The 17,436-nt window shown below is 30.3% G+C and overlaps 1 protein-coding gene across 1 annotated transcript in view; it reads left to right on the top strand.

Annotated features, from left to right (window-relative positions):
- The window catches only part of CDH9 (cadherin 9), a 120,227-nt gene that overhangs the window by 43,436 nt on the left and 59,355 nt on the right, over positions 1-17,436 (top strand). Inside the window, exon 2 of the mRNA XM_049768378.1 lies at positions 5,468-5,744. Within this exon, the coding sequence (XP_049624335.1) occupies positions 5,517-5,744 (228 nt within the window). The 5' untranslated portion in view covers positions 5,468-5,516. The remainder of the gene's footprint in view (positions 1-5,467; positions 5,745-17,436) is intronic.

Below are 17,436 nucleotides of genomic sequence, written 5' to 3' on the forward strand. Positions count from 1 at the left end.
ACACATATATATTATGTTAAATTTACTAGATATAGGCTATGAGGAAAATGTAAATAATAATATAATTATTAAATAATAAATATAATATAGTTAAAATGTAAGGATATACTTCTAAGTTATGCCATTTACATAGTCAAGTTCATATTCACTCCCATATTAAACAAATATTAATACCATTACTAGAACTTTTCTCCATATTATATTCACTTTGTTACCAAAAACATGAATAATCGTTGAAAGTTGCATTTCTTCTTATTCAACTCTTTACACATTCTATTAGCTTTCTTTTCTTTTCTTTTCTTTTCTTTTCTTTTCTTTTCTTTTCTTTTCTTTTCTTTTCTTTTTTTTTAGTTTTTGGGCCACACCTAACGGTGCTCAGGGGTTACTCCTGGCTGGTTGCTCAGAAATAGCTCCTGGCTGGCACGGGGGACCAAATGGGACACCGGGATTCGAACCAACCACCTTTGGTCTTAGATCGGCTGCTTGCAAGGCAAACGCCGCTGTGCTATCTCTCCGGGCCCTAGCTTTCTTATTAAATGAAATATTTCATCAAATGTGTACTTTAGGCAAGACTCAAATAACTAATTAACATTTTAAAATACGTGTTAAGTACCTACTATAGTTAAGTAACTGCAATGCATTTTTATGTATTACACATTGTCTTAAAATATGACTCCTGTGTAAGTTGTTTTAAAATATAACTTTCACAAAACATCTAATAAATATTTGATTTGCTAAAAGGAAGTAATAAGTAAAAATAAATTGTAATTGGAGAAATAGTTGCACCTCTAATAAAGCAGACTATGGCAAGAATCTGAAAATAATTATCTAGAAATGAGTCTGACGGTGCTAGAAGATACTATTATATGAGCTCAGATATGATTAAGAGATCTATATTGGGCAAGCACTTAAAATAGTAGAGCACTTAAAATAGTAGAGGGCATGTTGGAAAAATATTAGTACAATAATTACTCAGTATTTTATTAGACATAATTAAAATGTTAGATGCCACCATCTACTTGTACCACTATTGAAGATACTGTGGCTTACCACATCTTAAGTTGCTATACCTTCATGGAAATATTATTGAGGAAAAACTTGAAGTGCAGTGCTTAAAAAAGTTTGTACAGACACGAGAAAAAAGAAAACAAGGTCAAATAAGCATTGATATTCAGTACTGCAGATGATAGTTGATTTCCAGCATTATAGGCTATATCTACAAGAGTAGAGCCTAAGTAACAATGAGCATAATGATTTAATTCTCAGTATTAAATTGTCTATATACATTAATTTTGGCAGTAATTTAACTCTTTCTTGCTTCTGTCTAATAATAATTATGTGGGACATCATAGTAGAATTTAAAATTATTCATGTATATGTAATAAACTCATAAAATCATCAGGTCAGAAATCACACTGCTCTGATTTCAAAAAGTATTGTGGATGAAAATAAAGAGAAGTCAAGCCACAATATTTTTAGTATATGAGAGAAAAAGTGATAAGTTTATTTATGTGTGTTCATGTGCATGCTCATGTACTTGAGAGAAAGAAAGAGAACACTGTGTATAATAAAAGTTCAAGAACAAATTATTATGGTGAGCTCATGTCAAGCTACTTCTCTAAATACATTAACAATTTTTGTCTGCACGTTAACTAGAGATTCTAATCTATTTCTTACCAGGTCATCTCTTCTGACTATCATATTTTCTTTCCACTTGGCAGCTTGCATATTCTATTCTTCTATTTTTCTCTTAATCTTTTCAAATCATTTCGTGTTAATGCCTTCTACATGTTTTCCATTGGATTGAAAAACAAATACAAGAGACAGGAGCAATAGCTCTGTGGGTAGGGCATTTTTGTTGAATGCAACTAACCTGGGTTTTATCCCCAGCATCCCATATGGACCTCTAAGTCTACTAGGAATGATTTTTGAGACAGAGCCAGGAGTAACCCTGAACAATGTTTGGTGTGGCCTAATCCCCGCCAAATAATAAAATAATAAATAAATATAAAATATGTAATATAATATATGTAACATAATAGCATAATATTATTTACACACACACACACACACACACACACACACACACACACACACATATATATATATATATATATATATATATATATTTCTTTGACTGGAAAGACCTAGGAATTTCTAACTCCTGGCCCTTGTATTTAACACTAATATAGTTGGACCTTTGCATTTAAAGGACTACATTCCTCTGAAAGGCAAGAAAGCAGCATAGTTAGAAAAGAGTGTTGGAAATGAAGAACACTGTCTAATTTCTCACAAAAAGTGACCAAAAATAATCTCTTACTAGGGTGCATATGCGGTAAACAAATAATTGCTCAATTTTCTCTTTGTTTTCACTAATCAACAAAATGTGGTACATATTCTGAATCAGTAATTACTACATAGAATTTTCCTATTAGTCTGTTGTTGCTAAACACTAATAATATATTTTCCTGATTTTGTTTCAGAAGTTATTTATATGTCATGGATGAATGTTTCAAATTACATAATTTACAAACTTTCCAGGGTAATAGATAACCACACTAAACTCTAAATTTTTCATCCTTTAAACTATAAGGGTCAAACAGTGATATGTCTTTGACTTCTAGCATTTTGCAATGTGTTTATTTGTGCATTTGTATATTTTATTATTTATGTAATTTATAACAACATATAAAATGTATTGGATATGAAATTGGGTTTTTAAAAGTTAAATGAACCATAATGACATCAGGGTCATCTGTCATGTCTCTTCTCTGCTATGTTCAATTCATGTATACATAAATATACTTGTCATTATAGTGATGAGAAAGAAGAAAACAGTAGTATTTTGAGACTTTGTAATCTAACATTTTATTAATTCCTTTATATCTGTTATCACTATAAGCTGTATGAGTCAATTTAATTATATATTTTTTATTTCTAAAAATCTGGATTGTTTAATTATACTAGGGCTTCCATTGTGAACATGTAATAGCTAAATATTTGGAAATTTTTATCTTATTAATTTTTTCAATTAATTGTACTACAAAAATAATTACTTTACATTGATAAATCTTCAAATAAATTATAGAAGTATCTGTGAGTCAAATACTACTTATTCTTTTTTGTTAGACAAGTTGATACGCTGCAGTGCTCACTGATATCTTATTTGATTCCTCTTTTTGAACTGTTGTGGTGTCTCACCTTCTTCTTTTCCCCATCGTCCCTCAAATCAAGGATGAGAGCCTCTAGAATGACTCTGCTCATAGTCGGCGTAGTCGATTTTTATCCCATTAGATTACCTTTCTCTTCCTCAAACAAAACCACATAACTTGAACTTTCTAGTCCCGCCTTCCAATTGGAGGGGGCAGTAACGGAGGCACCAAGACCAAATAGTTATAAGACCACTAAGTAATAAAATAGACACAGAGGGGAACCATGCATTCTAGCAGCCCCTGGGGGGAAGAGTGGAAGATATGGGAGGCAGGATGGGAGCCTTTGTGGGAGGACAATTAGGTGGTGGGAATTCCACTGATTCAATGCAAATATGTACCTGGAATATTACTGTGAACAATATGTAAGCCACTATCATTAAAATAAAAATTATATTAAAAATATAAATTCTCACAGATAATAAGACATAAATCAAGTTAAAGGCTTATTAAATTTTTATGCCTCAATGATTACAACTAAATTCACAGATGTATTGTTCTGCTTTGTACAACTGAATAAGTGAGGTAACTCAATCTATTCCCAAGATTTTTCTTATATTTAACTTTGATTTTGGAGGATACTCTCAGCGACGCACAAGTGTTATTGCTGGTTCTGTGCTCAGGAGTAGACACTAGTGATTTTTTGAAAACAAAACTAGTGCCAGGTTAATACAGGAAAAATATCTAGCACCATATCAAAATAGAGTTATCTAAATGTAGAAAGAAAGTGCCCTGTTTCCTGTATTATCTCTCTGAGATAATTCTTAAAATTATTCAATCACAAATATATGTAAGTGTAGTTATTGTTTTTTAAGTATTTTTAATATTTAATATTTATTCATATATTAATAAATTCAGTGTCTTAATTTGATTATTAAGACTAAGAAGTTTAACTCAGACTTTTACTCTCTTGAGAAGCCTGTATTCTCTCTTGAGCAACTATTCCTTTAATTCACTCCCTCACATTGTGACTTTAAATTTTGCTCAATAAAAACCATCTTTCCTCACTAATAAAGAAAAAAAAGAAGAAAATGAAAAAAAGAAAAGCAAGAAAGGAAGGAAGGAAAGAAGGAAAGAAGGAGGAGGGAGGTAGTGTTTAAGAAAGGAAGAAAAATGAAAGAAAATTCAAAGCAATATAGTAAAAGAAGAAGGAAGTGAAAGAAAGATTGAGGGAGGGACAGGGAAGAGGAGGGCAAAAACTAATATAAAAAGATATTCATTTATATGGTACAATACAAATAACATTTGTTTTTTTCCCTTTTAATCTTTACTTTGAGCATATATCCTAATCAATAAATCATTTTTTCTGCACTACTTTAAATAAATGAACTCAAATTAGTACTTTGAGTTAAGTTTTACCAAGTAATTTCCAGCAGCATAAAATCACTATTAACACCTTACATCTCCTAAGTATTATGCTATATGATTGGGAAAATATCTTAGTAAATATAATTAATTCTGAAATGTGAAATGTTATATCTTTTTACTTTAAAAATAAAAAAATTCATATCTTCACAGAGCTATTTTAATATAGGCTAATTATAATATAGATAAAACTTTACAACTAATTTTATAATATGAAATTTGCATGGATCTTATTATAATAGAATATGTTGTTAAATTTTAGTTATGAGGCAAAAAGCTTATCTATAAACTATGTACTATTTACTTTTTAAATAAAATGAGGGCATGTGTGAATGAATTGTAGGTCCCTTGGCTTGTTCTTTGCTTCCACTGATTTCCAATATAAGTTTGATCCCAGAAAACCTACATGGTCCCCTGAGCCTGCTAAAATTGATGCCTAATTGCAAAGTAAAAAATATACTTTGAACACAAATGTATGGTGCCAAAACACCCCTTCCAAAATTTAATGAACTAGTCAAATTATAGTTGAAAAAAATGAATAACAGTTGCCAAATTCTTCATATTATTATAAAACAATCCAAAGTCCATTTGGTATTATTTAGTAAGCCTTAAGGCAACCTCTGAGCATTGCAGAGAAATAAGGAGGGGAGAGAGAAGAAATATCATGTAAAATATAAATCAGCCATTTATGGTTGGAAGGTACTGGTTTTTAATTACACAGCAGCATATATAAGTATATATTTGTGAATATTCCATTTATATCAGTCTTAGAACTATGGCAGAAATAATTATTTATAAACAATAAAAAGCTTTTAGATTATTTTTACAGTTTACATGTGTTAAAAAAAGTGGAGCTCAAGCTAATGGATCATTTTTCTTCCCCTACTTCTCAGGAGAAACTGATGATACATTGAATTTGATATCTTGCTGAAGCCGTAGATAATGAGGATTTATCATTGCCTACCATTATTCGTCTGGACCTATTTGTTCCATACATTTGATGCTATTCAATTACAAGAAAAAGCTAACAATTATTTATCAAGCAAAAGGATAGTGGGTCTGACAAATGATGATGGTAAAATGCTACATCGCACCAAGCGTGGCTGGATGTGGAATCAGTTCTTCTTGTTGGAAGAATACACAGGTACAGACACACAATATGTAGGCAAGGTAAGAATTTTTATATGCTACATATTGAAGTTAAACTCATAGCATTTATTTTTACAGATGAGCATCATGCTAATAGAGTAATAATAAATATTTAACAGTATTTCTCGTAAAGAAAAAAATGACATTGCAAACTCAGTATGATAGGGTGAAAAATGTGATTTATTTACATAGCTGAATTTAGATGACTATCCTCTGTAAGAATTAAAATAAATCACCTCTGATTCCTTTTGAATAACATAATGTTTGTTTTTGTATGTGCACCTTAATACTGATAAATTTTATATTAAGAATAATGAGACAATAATAGTGTTGAATTAAATAAAAAATCAAATGTAACTGATATGTCATAAATGCAAAAATATAGTGAGCTTCCCTGATGAAGTTTATCATAATTAAATAATAGACTACTCAGTGTTGAAGTAAATTAATACAAATACATCTAACTTTTTATTTCTTATAATCAGCCACCATAATAACTTCTTTTTTTGCATCTCAGTAAGCAGTTCAAGATTTAAGAAAGAATTAAAGACAAAAAAAGGCTTAAGAATACACTAGCTTCAGCAAGACTAAACCATATTTTAATTTAATCTCATCTACATTTTCTTTTAAGCAGTTGGGGAAAAATAAAAAAGGAAATATTACTTCACTATATCTAAATTTGAAAGTCCATCATCACCTCCTTCTGTGAATCAAGATAGGTGTCATGATCTTTTCATCATTTATAATTCTCAACTTTCCCTTTATAACACTCAATTATATAATCCAACATTCTGAATAATTTGGTTTTTCATTATAAGTTATCTCCAGATATATACTTCATATCTAATACTAGAAAATGTAATATATTTTCAAATTCTAAGGATGAAACTAATTAGAATTACTATAACATATCAGGGATAGATAGATAATACAGTAGATAAGGTATTTGCCTTGTATAAAACAAATCCAGATTCAATTTCTGTAACTAGCAGAGTGATTCCTGAGCACAGAGCAAGGAGTAAACCAGGTATGGACAACACACAATGTGAAGTATTTTTCAAATGAAGTATATAGCAAGAATTAGCAATCCAGAATTTAAAAATCAGAAATGTTGAAATTAAGAGCACATGCTAGGCAATACATGCAATCTTAAATTTGGTTGACCATGTTAATAGAAGCTCAGATTTATAAATCTTATTTTTCTCTATTAAAGAAAATGTTTTGGAAGAGGCAAGGTTTAGTCCAAGTCCATGAGCAGAGATTTTTCACTGCTCATTGCTCTGCATTCAGGGATCACTGCTGGTAGTGTTCAGGTTACTAAATGGGGTGTGAGCACCAAACTCAACCTAGATCAACTGAATGCAGGACAAATGCTTCATCATGCCTTTTTTTCTCCAGCTCCAAGGAAACATTTTGTTTGTAAGAGTGTAGCAGAATCAGAATCATCACTGTGTGACTTCTTGTCATTTTAGTAAACATGTGTAACTGAATGATTTAGGCAAAATAGTACAAGGGTCTAGTGAGGAATTACATACAATTAACAAAAAATGTAGCAATAATATCTGTTTTGTTTTTTGGCTGAAATTTCAAAGTTAAGATATCAGCAAGGGGACTTCTGAGAATTATGTTATGGGTGATTGTCCTTCCACTGTAACTTTACCTTGTCCTCTTTCTTTGCATCCTTGTTCTCATAATTAAAAATTAAAAAAAAGAAAAATAATAATAAAAAGAATATCTGTTTAGTAAAATATTCGTATGGAAATGCATTTGCCATTTTGTATATTATAATTATATCCTGAAAATACCCTATTATTATTGGTAATAATATATGTATTATAATCTGAATTAAGCAGTATTTAAGACTTTATTATAATGCAATTATTAAAGCACATCAATGTCATGAAATGTACGGAAGTTTAAAGCATAATATTTATAATTCTGAAGAAAAATTTATATTCATGCAATAATCTTGAAACATTGACTTGGCTTTCACATTTCAATTCACAAAATATACATAGCACTTTCTTGTGCTATAAACACAGTGCTTCAAAACATTCTGTTGTCTATATTTAAAAGGAAAAATTTTGTATAGCTGTCCAATATTTATACTTTTAACCCCAAAAGTTTCACTGTTCCAAAACTGAAGCCTCCAACAGAGTAGTGATGGAATCATAAATAAAAGCACTTTTAATATTTGTAAAGCTCTTAGTTATGATTAATTACAATTATCTTGGGGTCAAAAAAAGCAAAATAAAACTATCTGGTTATATTAATTAAATCAGTGGTCAAATTATGGAAGAACATCTTTTTATTCTTGTGTGTGTTGATTTAGGCACTGATTATTGATTTTATACTTCCTCAAAGCTTATATAAAGTACTTAGATAAACAATTGCCTAACCTTTTAGGTAATGAAAGTTTGATGCATTCACTATTTTAGAGAAGATATAACAGAGATAGAAGTATTGTCTATTATGAATTATATTTGATTTTTATATTATTTTATAATATTTATCAAGGTCTAATAAAATATTCTTATAGGGATATAAGAATGTTATTTATTTTGATATATTTTATGTTAAAATTATTTCTGATTTGTGAACATATTTTATTCCTAAAGTTATCATTATGGATTAATTGCTCAACTACAGTTAAACTAATGTGTACAAAATTATCATACTCATTTCTTTTCAATTTAAATATTAAAGTATTTTTAAATGATACTAATTATGACAAACTATAATCTACATAGATATATTTGTACTGACTTCCAGATTAATCTACTTTCTTAAGGAGTATGATCAGTTTGTTGTTTATCTATCACCAAAACTACACAACTGCTTACTGCCCTTTTGTCCTCTCCATATTAATTCACTCCATATATGACAATTTATGTTTTACTTTTTTTTAAATAAGGTAGTTTTAAAAATTAAGGAATTGAAGATTTCATAAAGTTAAGGAAATTCACAATCCTAGATGTAATCTGAACAAATATCAATATGGGGTATTTATACAAAGTATCTTTTTTATTATTTTTTATTTTTATATCTTTATTTAAGCACCATGATTGCAAACATGTTTTTAGTTGATTTTAGTCAGAAAAGAAAACCCCTTTTCACCAGTGCAACACTCCCACCACCAATGCTACCCATAAAGAAAGAAACTACTGTAAGGGCCAAAGGGTTAGCACAATGGCTATGAAGTTTGCTTCCCATAACCCTCCCCTGCATCCTGGCCCCTCCAGGAATAACTACTGAGTGCAAAGCTAGAAGTGATCCCTGAGCACCAGCTATGTTGCCCAGAAAATCAAAACAAACAATAAGCACTAGGTTACTTAATCACATAGGCTTTAATTTACAGACGCCATAGAATGAGATCATTATCTCCCAGAGAATGAGAGATCATTATAAACCTAGAGTTTGTTTTGTTCCTATATTTCTTCTGACAAACTCACTCAGCATGATTTCTTTATTAAACATGCTGGTATGTAGTAATAAGGAATCTAACAAAGGATTAGTAATGCAATGGATGTCATACCACATAATCTATACCATCCTTTATAAATGTGATTCTTATTTAAGCAGGATTCCAACATCAGTCTCTAGCCCCCAGGTTTAGACAAGGTGTACTGGAACATTATCTTTTTTCTTTTCTTCTTAACTTTGTTAGAAAAATATTAGCAGAGGGTTTGTTGATGACAAATCAGCCCTAACAGCCCTGGCAAGCTGAAAATGTGATAAACAAAAACACCCTTGTGGACTTACAAGATTTAGGGTATCAAGGCTCTGGGGTAGGTCATTTTTTAACTAGATATCAGCTTAACCATCCTCACTGGTGAGACATTATTTCAATTGTCAAACTTTCAGGTCAATTAGTAAATACATCAACATTCAATAGATACTTTAAGAGCAGAAACTCAGGTACTTCTTTTACTCAATCAGTAGGTAACCTTTTAGGATTACTTTAGTACAGAGTAAATGATTGAACAGTTTCCTATTTAATTTTTGATCACCGTGCCTCAAAAAAAAAAAATAAAATCTATGTAATTCCATGCTTTGCTGGGCTCATGTTTGCAACCTTATGTATTTATTTTCTTTTTTGCAAGTCTTTTTATTACTAAGGGCACTTCTACAAAACATTTGCATTCTAAGACATACAAACTAATTTTACTCAAAGGAATAAACTAAACCTTGTTTTTTTTTCCTGTGTGTTTGTTAAAGGAACAATTTTCCAAATATTTTGATGATGAGAAATATTAAAATATCAAAAAAATAAAATTATTTATAAGAGCAGATGAGACGATTGTCCACCTTGTGTTACAAGTTTATGATGATAATGTAACTCATATTTTTCTTGTCATAATATTTGTATGTAGTAATAAATCTGCAATATATAAATTTCTATCTTATTTAAATGTCTAATACCGGGAAACTATTGAAGTTAAAATATATACTCTGGAAAATATTTCATGTTCTCTGAGATATTCAGTCCGCTTAAATTAATATGAAGAAACAGTGCCAGGAAATAATGACTAAATAAATAATTCTAGTCAGTAGTCAATGGTTACATTGAGTATGCTTTGTTATATGTTGTGTTGCCATTTTATTATATTTGCTTGGATATGCACAAGTAATTAAATATTTTATTGTATAAATGTTTTATATTTTATATGCATATTTTACTGATGAATTACATATTTTTCAGCATCATGTATTTTCTGCCTCATGTGTTTTCTTCTTGTCTTGATCTCTTAGAGTTGCCACTCCATTAATCACTCAACTCCATTCCTATTGATTAGTCTGTCAATAAAATTTGATATCTAAATATCATATGCATGGAATCCAGCAGCACATCTGGCTTTTACTTTCAACAATCTGAGAACCATTTTATTAATTTAATTACCTGTAATTATTTTTAAAATGAATTACAGTATTTCATCGTATATTTATACTGCTCTACTATTTATTGCTGATTAATTGTTTCTTACGGCAGCTGTTGAAATAAAAATAACTATCACGGTTCTTAAAAGTTTAATTGTCACTTAATAATTCATTTCTCTTGGTAATATTTCAGGAGTGGAATATCTAAATCACCAATGTCATAGATTTTTTTATTTCCTGATTATTTTGAGAAAGAGTTTGGGCAACTCTACAGTTATCACAGAAATTTTTCTTGGATTTGCACTCAGAAATTACTCCTAGGAGGAAGTTTGAGGGGACCATATAGGATACCTGGGATCTAACCTTTTTCATCAGAGTATCGAGACTATTTCAGCCATATGCAATGCAAGTGTCCTACTTACTTTATTATTGTTCTGGTGCTGGCTTTTGTAAATACAGATTCAGTAGTTTTTGTTCTTTTGCTTTATTTTTCTGCTGTTGTTGATTTTACTAGATGTTTAGTTTGTCATAGTTTTTTGGATGATACCAGATAACCTCAGAACTTGAGGGTTCACGGCTTGATCTTTGTTCAGGAACTGTTCCTGGTTTTGTGGAGCAATTAAAGACCCTGTGGAGTAGCAGGGATCGAACTTATAGGTCACTTGCAAGACAAATTGCAAAACAAAGCTGTCTTGACTGTACCATCTGGCCACTTAGTAAATTTTTCTTTATAAATCAAATGAAGTTTAAAAAATTATTTGATAATTATATCTACACCCAGAATAATTGACTGTTCCTCTATTCTACAAAAACTTACTAATTATTTATATGCATATGTATAAATAAGCCTATATATAATTATATCTGTATGCATAACTAAACACATATAGTATCTACCAATATGTGTATAGGTTATGTTAATGAGAATTAGCATAAATTTATTTGCTTTGTGGAGATCAAGCTTTTTTTTTGTTTGTTTTTTTGGGTTACACCCGTTTGATGCTCAGGGGTTACTCCTGGCTAAGTGCTCAGAAATTGCCCCTGGCTTGGGGGAACCATATGGGATGCGGGGGAATCGAACCGCAGTCCTTCCTTGGCTAGTGCTTGCAAGGTAGACACCTTATCTCTAGCGCCACCTCTCCAGCCCCGAGATCAAACTTTTTGCTCATGAGTTTTACTGATGGTACTCAGGGAACCATATTTGTTATAGGATCTACAGAATTTGCCAGTTGCAGGAAAATGTGTTATTTCCTGTGCTCTCTCCATTCCTATAGAATGGACCTGAAATTTTAAAAACTGATGCAGATTTATTTTTGTGTTTGCAATTAATCCTGTTTTAGCTTTGATTTTATGTATATGTTTATACTTGCATTCTTATTTTCTTGGTTTGTCTTGTTTATATATAATAATTTGTAGTAAAAAGTAATTATTTTATGTAAGATTCAGTATTGTATCTTAAAATTTTCATTTGTAAACTACTTTTTCTTAGATTATTTTTGTTCATTTTAAAAGATAAAACTTTTACTTTATTCAGCTCAATTTAGCAATTTAGTCCTTAAATGATAAATGTATTCTTTTCAATTAAATTTGATGTAGTGTTTAAAAAAACATTTGACAATCTACATGTTTTTTATTTTATTTTCTTCTAGAAATTTCATTGATTTATCTTTCACAATTGCTTCTTTAAGTCAATTTGAAAGCATGAACTTGTTTTATAGTAGATATAGAAATGACCATTTAGATGTAAAATTATTCCAATACCATTTTAATGATAATAGTTAAATCTGATTTACAATGGCCTTTTGTGTAAGTCACATTAGTGTCCTGATGTGGTGTGCTCAATTATTTAATGTATCCATTTTTGTGTAAAACTCAAGATGTCTTACTTGGAAAGTTTTTTTTATTTTTTTATTTTTAATTAGTTGTTTAGTTTATCAAATTAGTTTCTAATATTTTTATAATCAGATTATCAATTTTCAGTTTCTAAAAGTTGTTACAGGTAAAGGTTGCATATTTAAATTTTTGAATCTGGGTAACCTGATTTGGGTGAGAAGTTACCATTTCTAAAATATAAATAGATGGCATATTTGAAGGTCTTATAAAACCAAATGTACAATTACATTGTTTATGTTCTAAAAACTTCCTATTTTAAGTTTGTGTCAGATGATTTTATTAACATGAGATATATGATGTTAAAATATTCATTTATAGCTATAAATAATGATGTAAGGAAATTTTACCTATACCAATATGCAATGATTTGACATATTTCTATATGCCTATATAATTTTAAAGATTATAAAAATAATCAGTGTGACTAGAAAAAATAATAGAGGGTTTAAGTTTCTTGCTTTGCATATGATCGCCCATATCTGCACTGAAGCTGGTCACACAATCACTACATGGAGTGATCCCTGAACATAGCAAGAAGTAAGCCCTGAAAATTTAACATGTATGCACTTACCACACAACCTAAACAAATACACACATACAGTAAAATAAAAAGAGAATAATATTGACAATAGAAACAAAAGTTCACATAAAAATGTTCAAGACATGTGTGTATGTGTGTTTGTTTGGAAATATTTATTTGTTTGTTTATTTGGGTACTCTGGTTCCAGAACAACTAAAAGTAACAAAATATAAAATGCCAAGGAGTGATGATTTAGTTAAAAAACTGGAATTCTAACAGATTCTAATCAGACTGCTTAATGGTATAAATTTAACAAAGACAAAAGTAGACCCATTTAATTCTTAGAGATTAAAATATATAAAACATATTTAAACTTTAAATTCAATTTAGATAATTATTGTGTGTTATTATTATTGTTTTAAAATAATATCAGGCACTAAGATGGTCTCAAATGGTGCCAAAGGTTTCTATACATCCAATGCCAAACTTTTCTTTATATCAATATATTAGCCACATTTTGTTATTTCCTTGTTTATGTAGACTTCTTTTTAATTACAGCACAGTTATTTCAATTTGAATTATAATTCTATGATTATCACCACAAATCATAAAGTAGGCTTTAACTACTGACTAACATAACTTACTTGGGAAGAATTTAACTCTAATTTCTTGAACCTTATCAAAAAATCTTAAGTTTAGTTTCTCCTTTTTGATGGCATCTTATCACATTAGATTTGCAGCATAGGCATGTGAAATTTTGACAATAAATATTTGAGAATGTTAAGAAACATTTGAGAGATCTATTTTTTTGATTTCCCTTATTTTGTCCACCCTAATTTCTAGCCACTAGGACAGAAAAAATTTTTACTATTATTTCTTTGGACCAAAAATTAATGTTTTCTTCTACTTTTATTCTAATTACAAAATGCCCTATTATGTAATTGGGAACATTATCAGAAAGATATGATTATTTAAGACCATAAAATTTTAAACACAAACAATACACCGTGTTATTTTATTGGTTTTCAATTTCATCAGATTTACATATCTGTATTGTTTTATATTTCATCATTTTTCTATATATTTTTCCAATGCATCTACTTTATAAAGGATAAAATACATAGTATCAAGAAATTTGCTGTTGCTTTGGGCAACCTACTGGTCTTTCTCCTAGCTCTACATTCAGGGAATCACTCCATCCTAAATGTCTACCAGCAAACCCTCCCACTGTATTATTTTCCAGTCCCTCAAAGCTGCTTTTGGAAAAGATATCACAAAGGGTGACTGTAGGTTTCACACACCATTAAGCATTAAATGGTGTGAGAGAATACACATTTGCAATCTTTTAAATCAAGATATATATTCCTCTCAAAGAATGATTCCTTCTGTTTCATATTTTCATTATTTTATGTAGACTACTTCTCTCTAATTTCATATTGCTTTGTATCATCAAAGTAATGTGAGGAGACTTCTCTGTGATACATCAAAGGTGTACAAGTTCCTGCAATTTGTTGATTTCTGGTATTTTAAAGAAATATAAAGATTCACTTATTTTTTTTTCTTGTAAAGAACACAGACTATCAAATAGACTTTTCTACTGGTCATTCGTAAACTTTTTCTATTCTGTATTAGTTTTGTACTATTTTGCTTGCAGCTGCAACATCTCAAGCACCCTTGTGAGATTAATGATTAGTGACCCCTAAAGAAACTTTGAGAACTACATTCACTCCACTAGTAGATCAATGAGAGGATGATGGAAATGTCAAGCTACACTAGTTAAACATTACCTTTCAGGATTACATATCTATCTTATTGCATATTGAGTTATGTAAAATAGAAATTCAACCCACAGATTTTTAGTGTATGTTGTTTATTTCACTTCTTTTTTTTTTTTTTTTTTTTGGTTTTTGGGCCACACCCTGTGACGCTCAGGGGTTACTCCTGGCTATGCGCTCAGAAGTTGCTCCTGGCTTCTTGGGGGACCATATGGGACGCCAGGGGATCAAACCGCGGTCTGTCCTAGGCTAGTGCAGGCAAGGCAGGCACCTTACCTCCAGCGCCACCGCCCGGCCCCGTTTATTTCACTTCTTATGCTAATTTATTTTTTAAAGTTAACCTTTTATTTAAAGTCAAGTAACAAATGAATGAGAGCATGCAATTTGTTACTAAGTGAATGGATTTGTAGAGCTTCATGCTGAATGAAGCTAGTCATAAGAAGGACAGACACAAAATGATCCCTAATGAGTGGGATATAAATCAACACAGTAGGGAAAATAGTAAATGCCTAATGGCAACGGAACTGAGACCTGGACTGCTGTGGAAAACTTACCATGGGAGGTAGGTTAGGGACAATGGGACCGTGATGGAAAGAGAAGCAGACAGTATAGTGTTGGAATAATTTACTCATGAAAACTTGCATTATCACTTTGCAAAATGTGGTCTCTAAAACAAAATTTTTAATAATTTAAATTTCATTTATATACCTTTTAATTAAAAATAAAAATAAAACTATAGGTTCTCCTATGTTCTGTCTATTTCAGTGGATAATGTTTATGTATATTCAAGTTTACATTGATTTTGATTTATGTTTTGGGAACAGGTTTGTGATGCTAATATCATATTTGTAATTAATGCACCAATTAAGCATAATATCGAGCAAGCAAAGATATTGTAAAATGGTTTTATTCAGAAGAAGAGTACTGGTTTACTTAGAGAAATGTGTGAGGAAATATAAGAGAGAGAACTACAAGTTCAGAGGTAAAATGGGTTTTTCCAGGTGGGGAAAAGTTATTTTAATTTCTCTTATATCAAGCGACAGATAAAATACATAATCAGAAAATATTATTTACTGGTAATAGTTATGATTTTTATTTTTTTTTAATTTCGTCACAAATACACTAATAACCATGCAGACAAAATGGATTTAAAGTAAACATGAGTATTAAATTATCAATGTGTTTATCAACTCCTTTTTATTCCTTTTCTATAAAATATCTGTTTGAGTTAATGTCCCAAATATATATAGTATAAATATAGTAATATGTTTATTATAAATAGACAGTTTCTAATATTTTATTATTAAGACTCAAACTGGTTTTATACAAAACTGATCCTTATAGTTATTTTTAAATGGTCTTTTTATACCCTATCAGAGTACACTTTCTCAAATCTATATCGTGTCATTAACCTAAATATATTTTATCATTTTGTATAGAAAAAATTGTTCGTTAAAATTGCTATACCTGGGCCCGGGCGGTGGCGCTAAAGGTAAGGTGCCTGCCTTGCCTGCGCTAGCCTTGGACGGACCGCGGTTCCATCCCCCAGTGTCCCACATGGTCCCCCAAGCCAGGAGCAACTTCTGAGCACATAGCCAGGAGTAACCCCTGAGCATTACAGGGTGTGGCCCAAAAACCAAAAAAAAAATTGCTATACCTCTTATTTTAAAAATTAAGAGCCACTGACCTCCACAATAAAATACAATTCAACTATAATTCATTCACTCTCATCTATAGAAAAAGCATGCCATATTTAAGTTATAGTTAATTCCTCAACTTCAATAGTTTATGTCTTCTATTAATTTCCTGTCTGTTAAATTACATTTAAATTTAAATGTAGCATATACTATATGTATTAATGATACTATTTTTAAGGTTAATGATTGAAATTTCTCTATGTTTGTATATCTATAGATTGCTATATATATGCACATATATATTTCCTTATATGTTTTACTGTGGTTTTATATCTGATTACCATAGTTACCTCTGAGATATGCAGCATATACAGGTGTGATATAACTTCATCTATATACAATATGAATATGTACAAAAAATTGTAAAATCCCTCATGTTTCTATATTGTATGTAGTTTAGGCATATGAAGGCACATATCTGTGTGCACACAAAAACACGCATTTGTACCTAAGAATGATTTTTGTTGTTGTAGTTAAGAGCTTAAAACTTCCCAAGCAATAACACAGAGGATCTGGCAAGGTTTATTTCAACTACAGAATTGATTTTAGCATTAGGCAAAAATATGGTTTTAATAATGATTCAATCTAACTCTCTTTTTAATCATCAGTTTCAATTTTATTGAATTTAATATTTTGAGAATATAATGAACAAACGAATGCAGTTATACGTAATGCACACATAGAAAATGGATAATACTATTCGATGTTTCTCTTACGGACCATGCATTTCTTCAGAGTCAGAAAAAAAATTACAGAAAGTGATGATACATTGCTGTAGTAAGTACATTCTAGAGATTAAAAATTGCCTCTTAAAAATGATGTGTTAAAGTCTATAACCTCTGTTTGTATTCTGTTATATATAACACATCCAATGAGTGATTCCTAATTTCCTCTCATGTCATTTCTCTGCTGGCACTATTTGCTTCATCTTGACCATGTTTTGTGGCTTA

The sequence above is a fragment of the Suncus etruscus genome, chromosome 2 (genome assembly GCF_024139225.1).
Source record: "Suncus etruscus isolate mSunEtr1 chromosome 2, mSunEtr1.pri.cur, whole genome shotgun sequence".
Taxonomy (NCBI): domain Eukaryota; kingdom Metazoa; phylum Chordata; class Mammalia; order Eulipotyphla; family Soricidae; genus Suncus; species Suncus etruscus.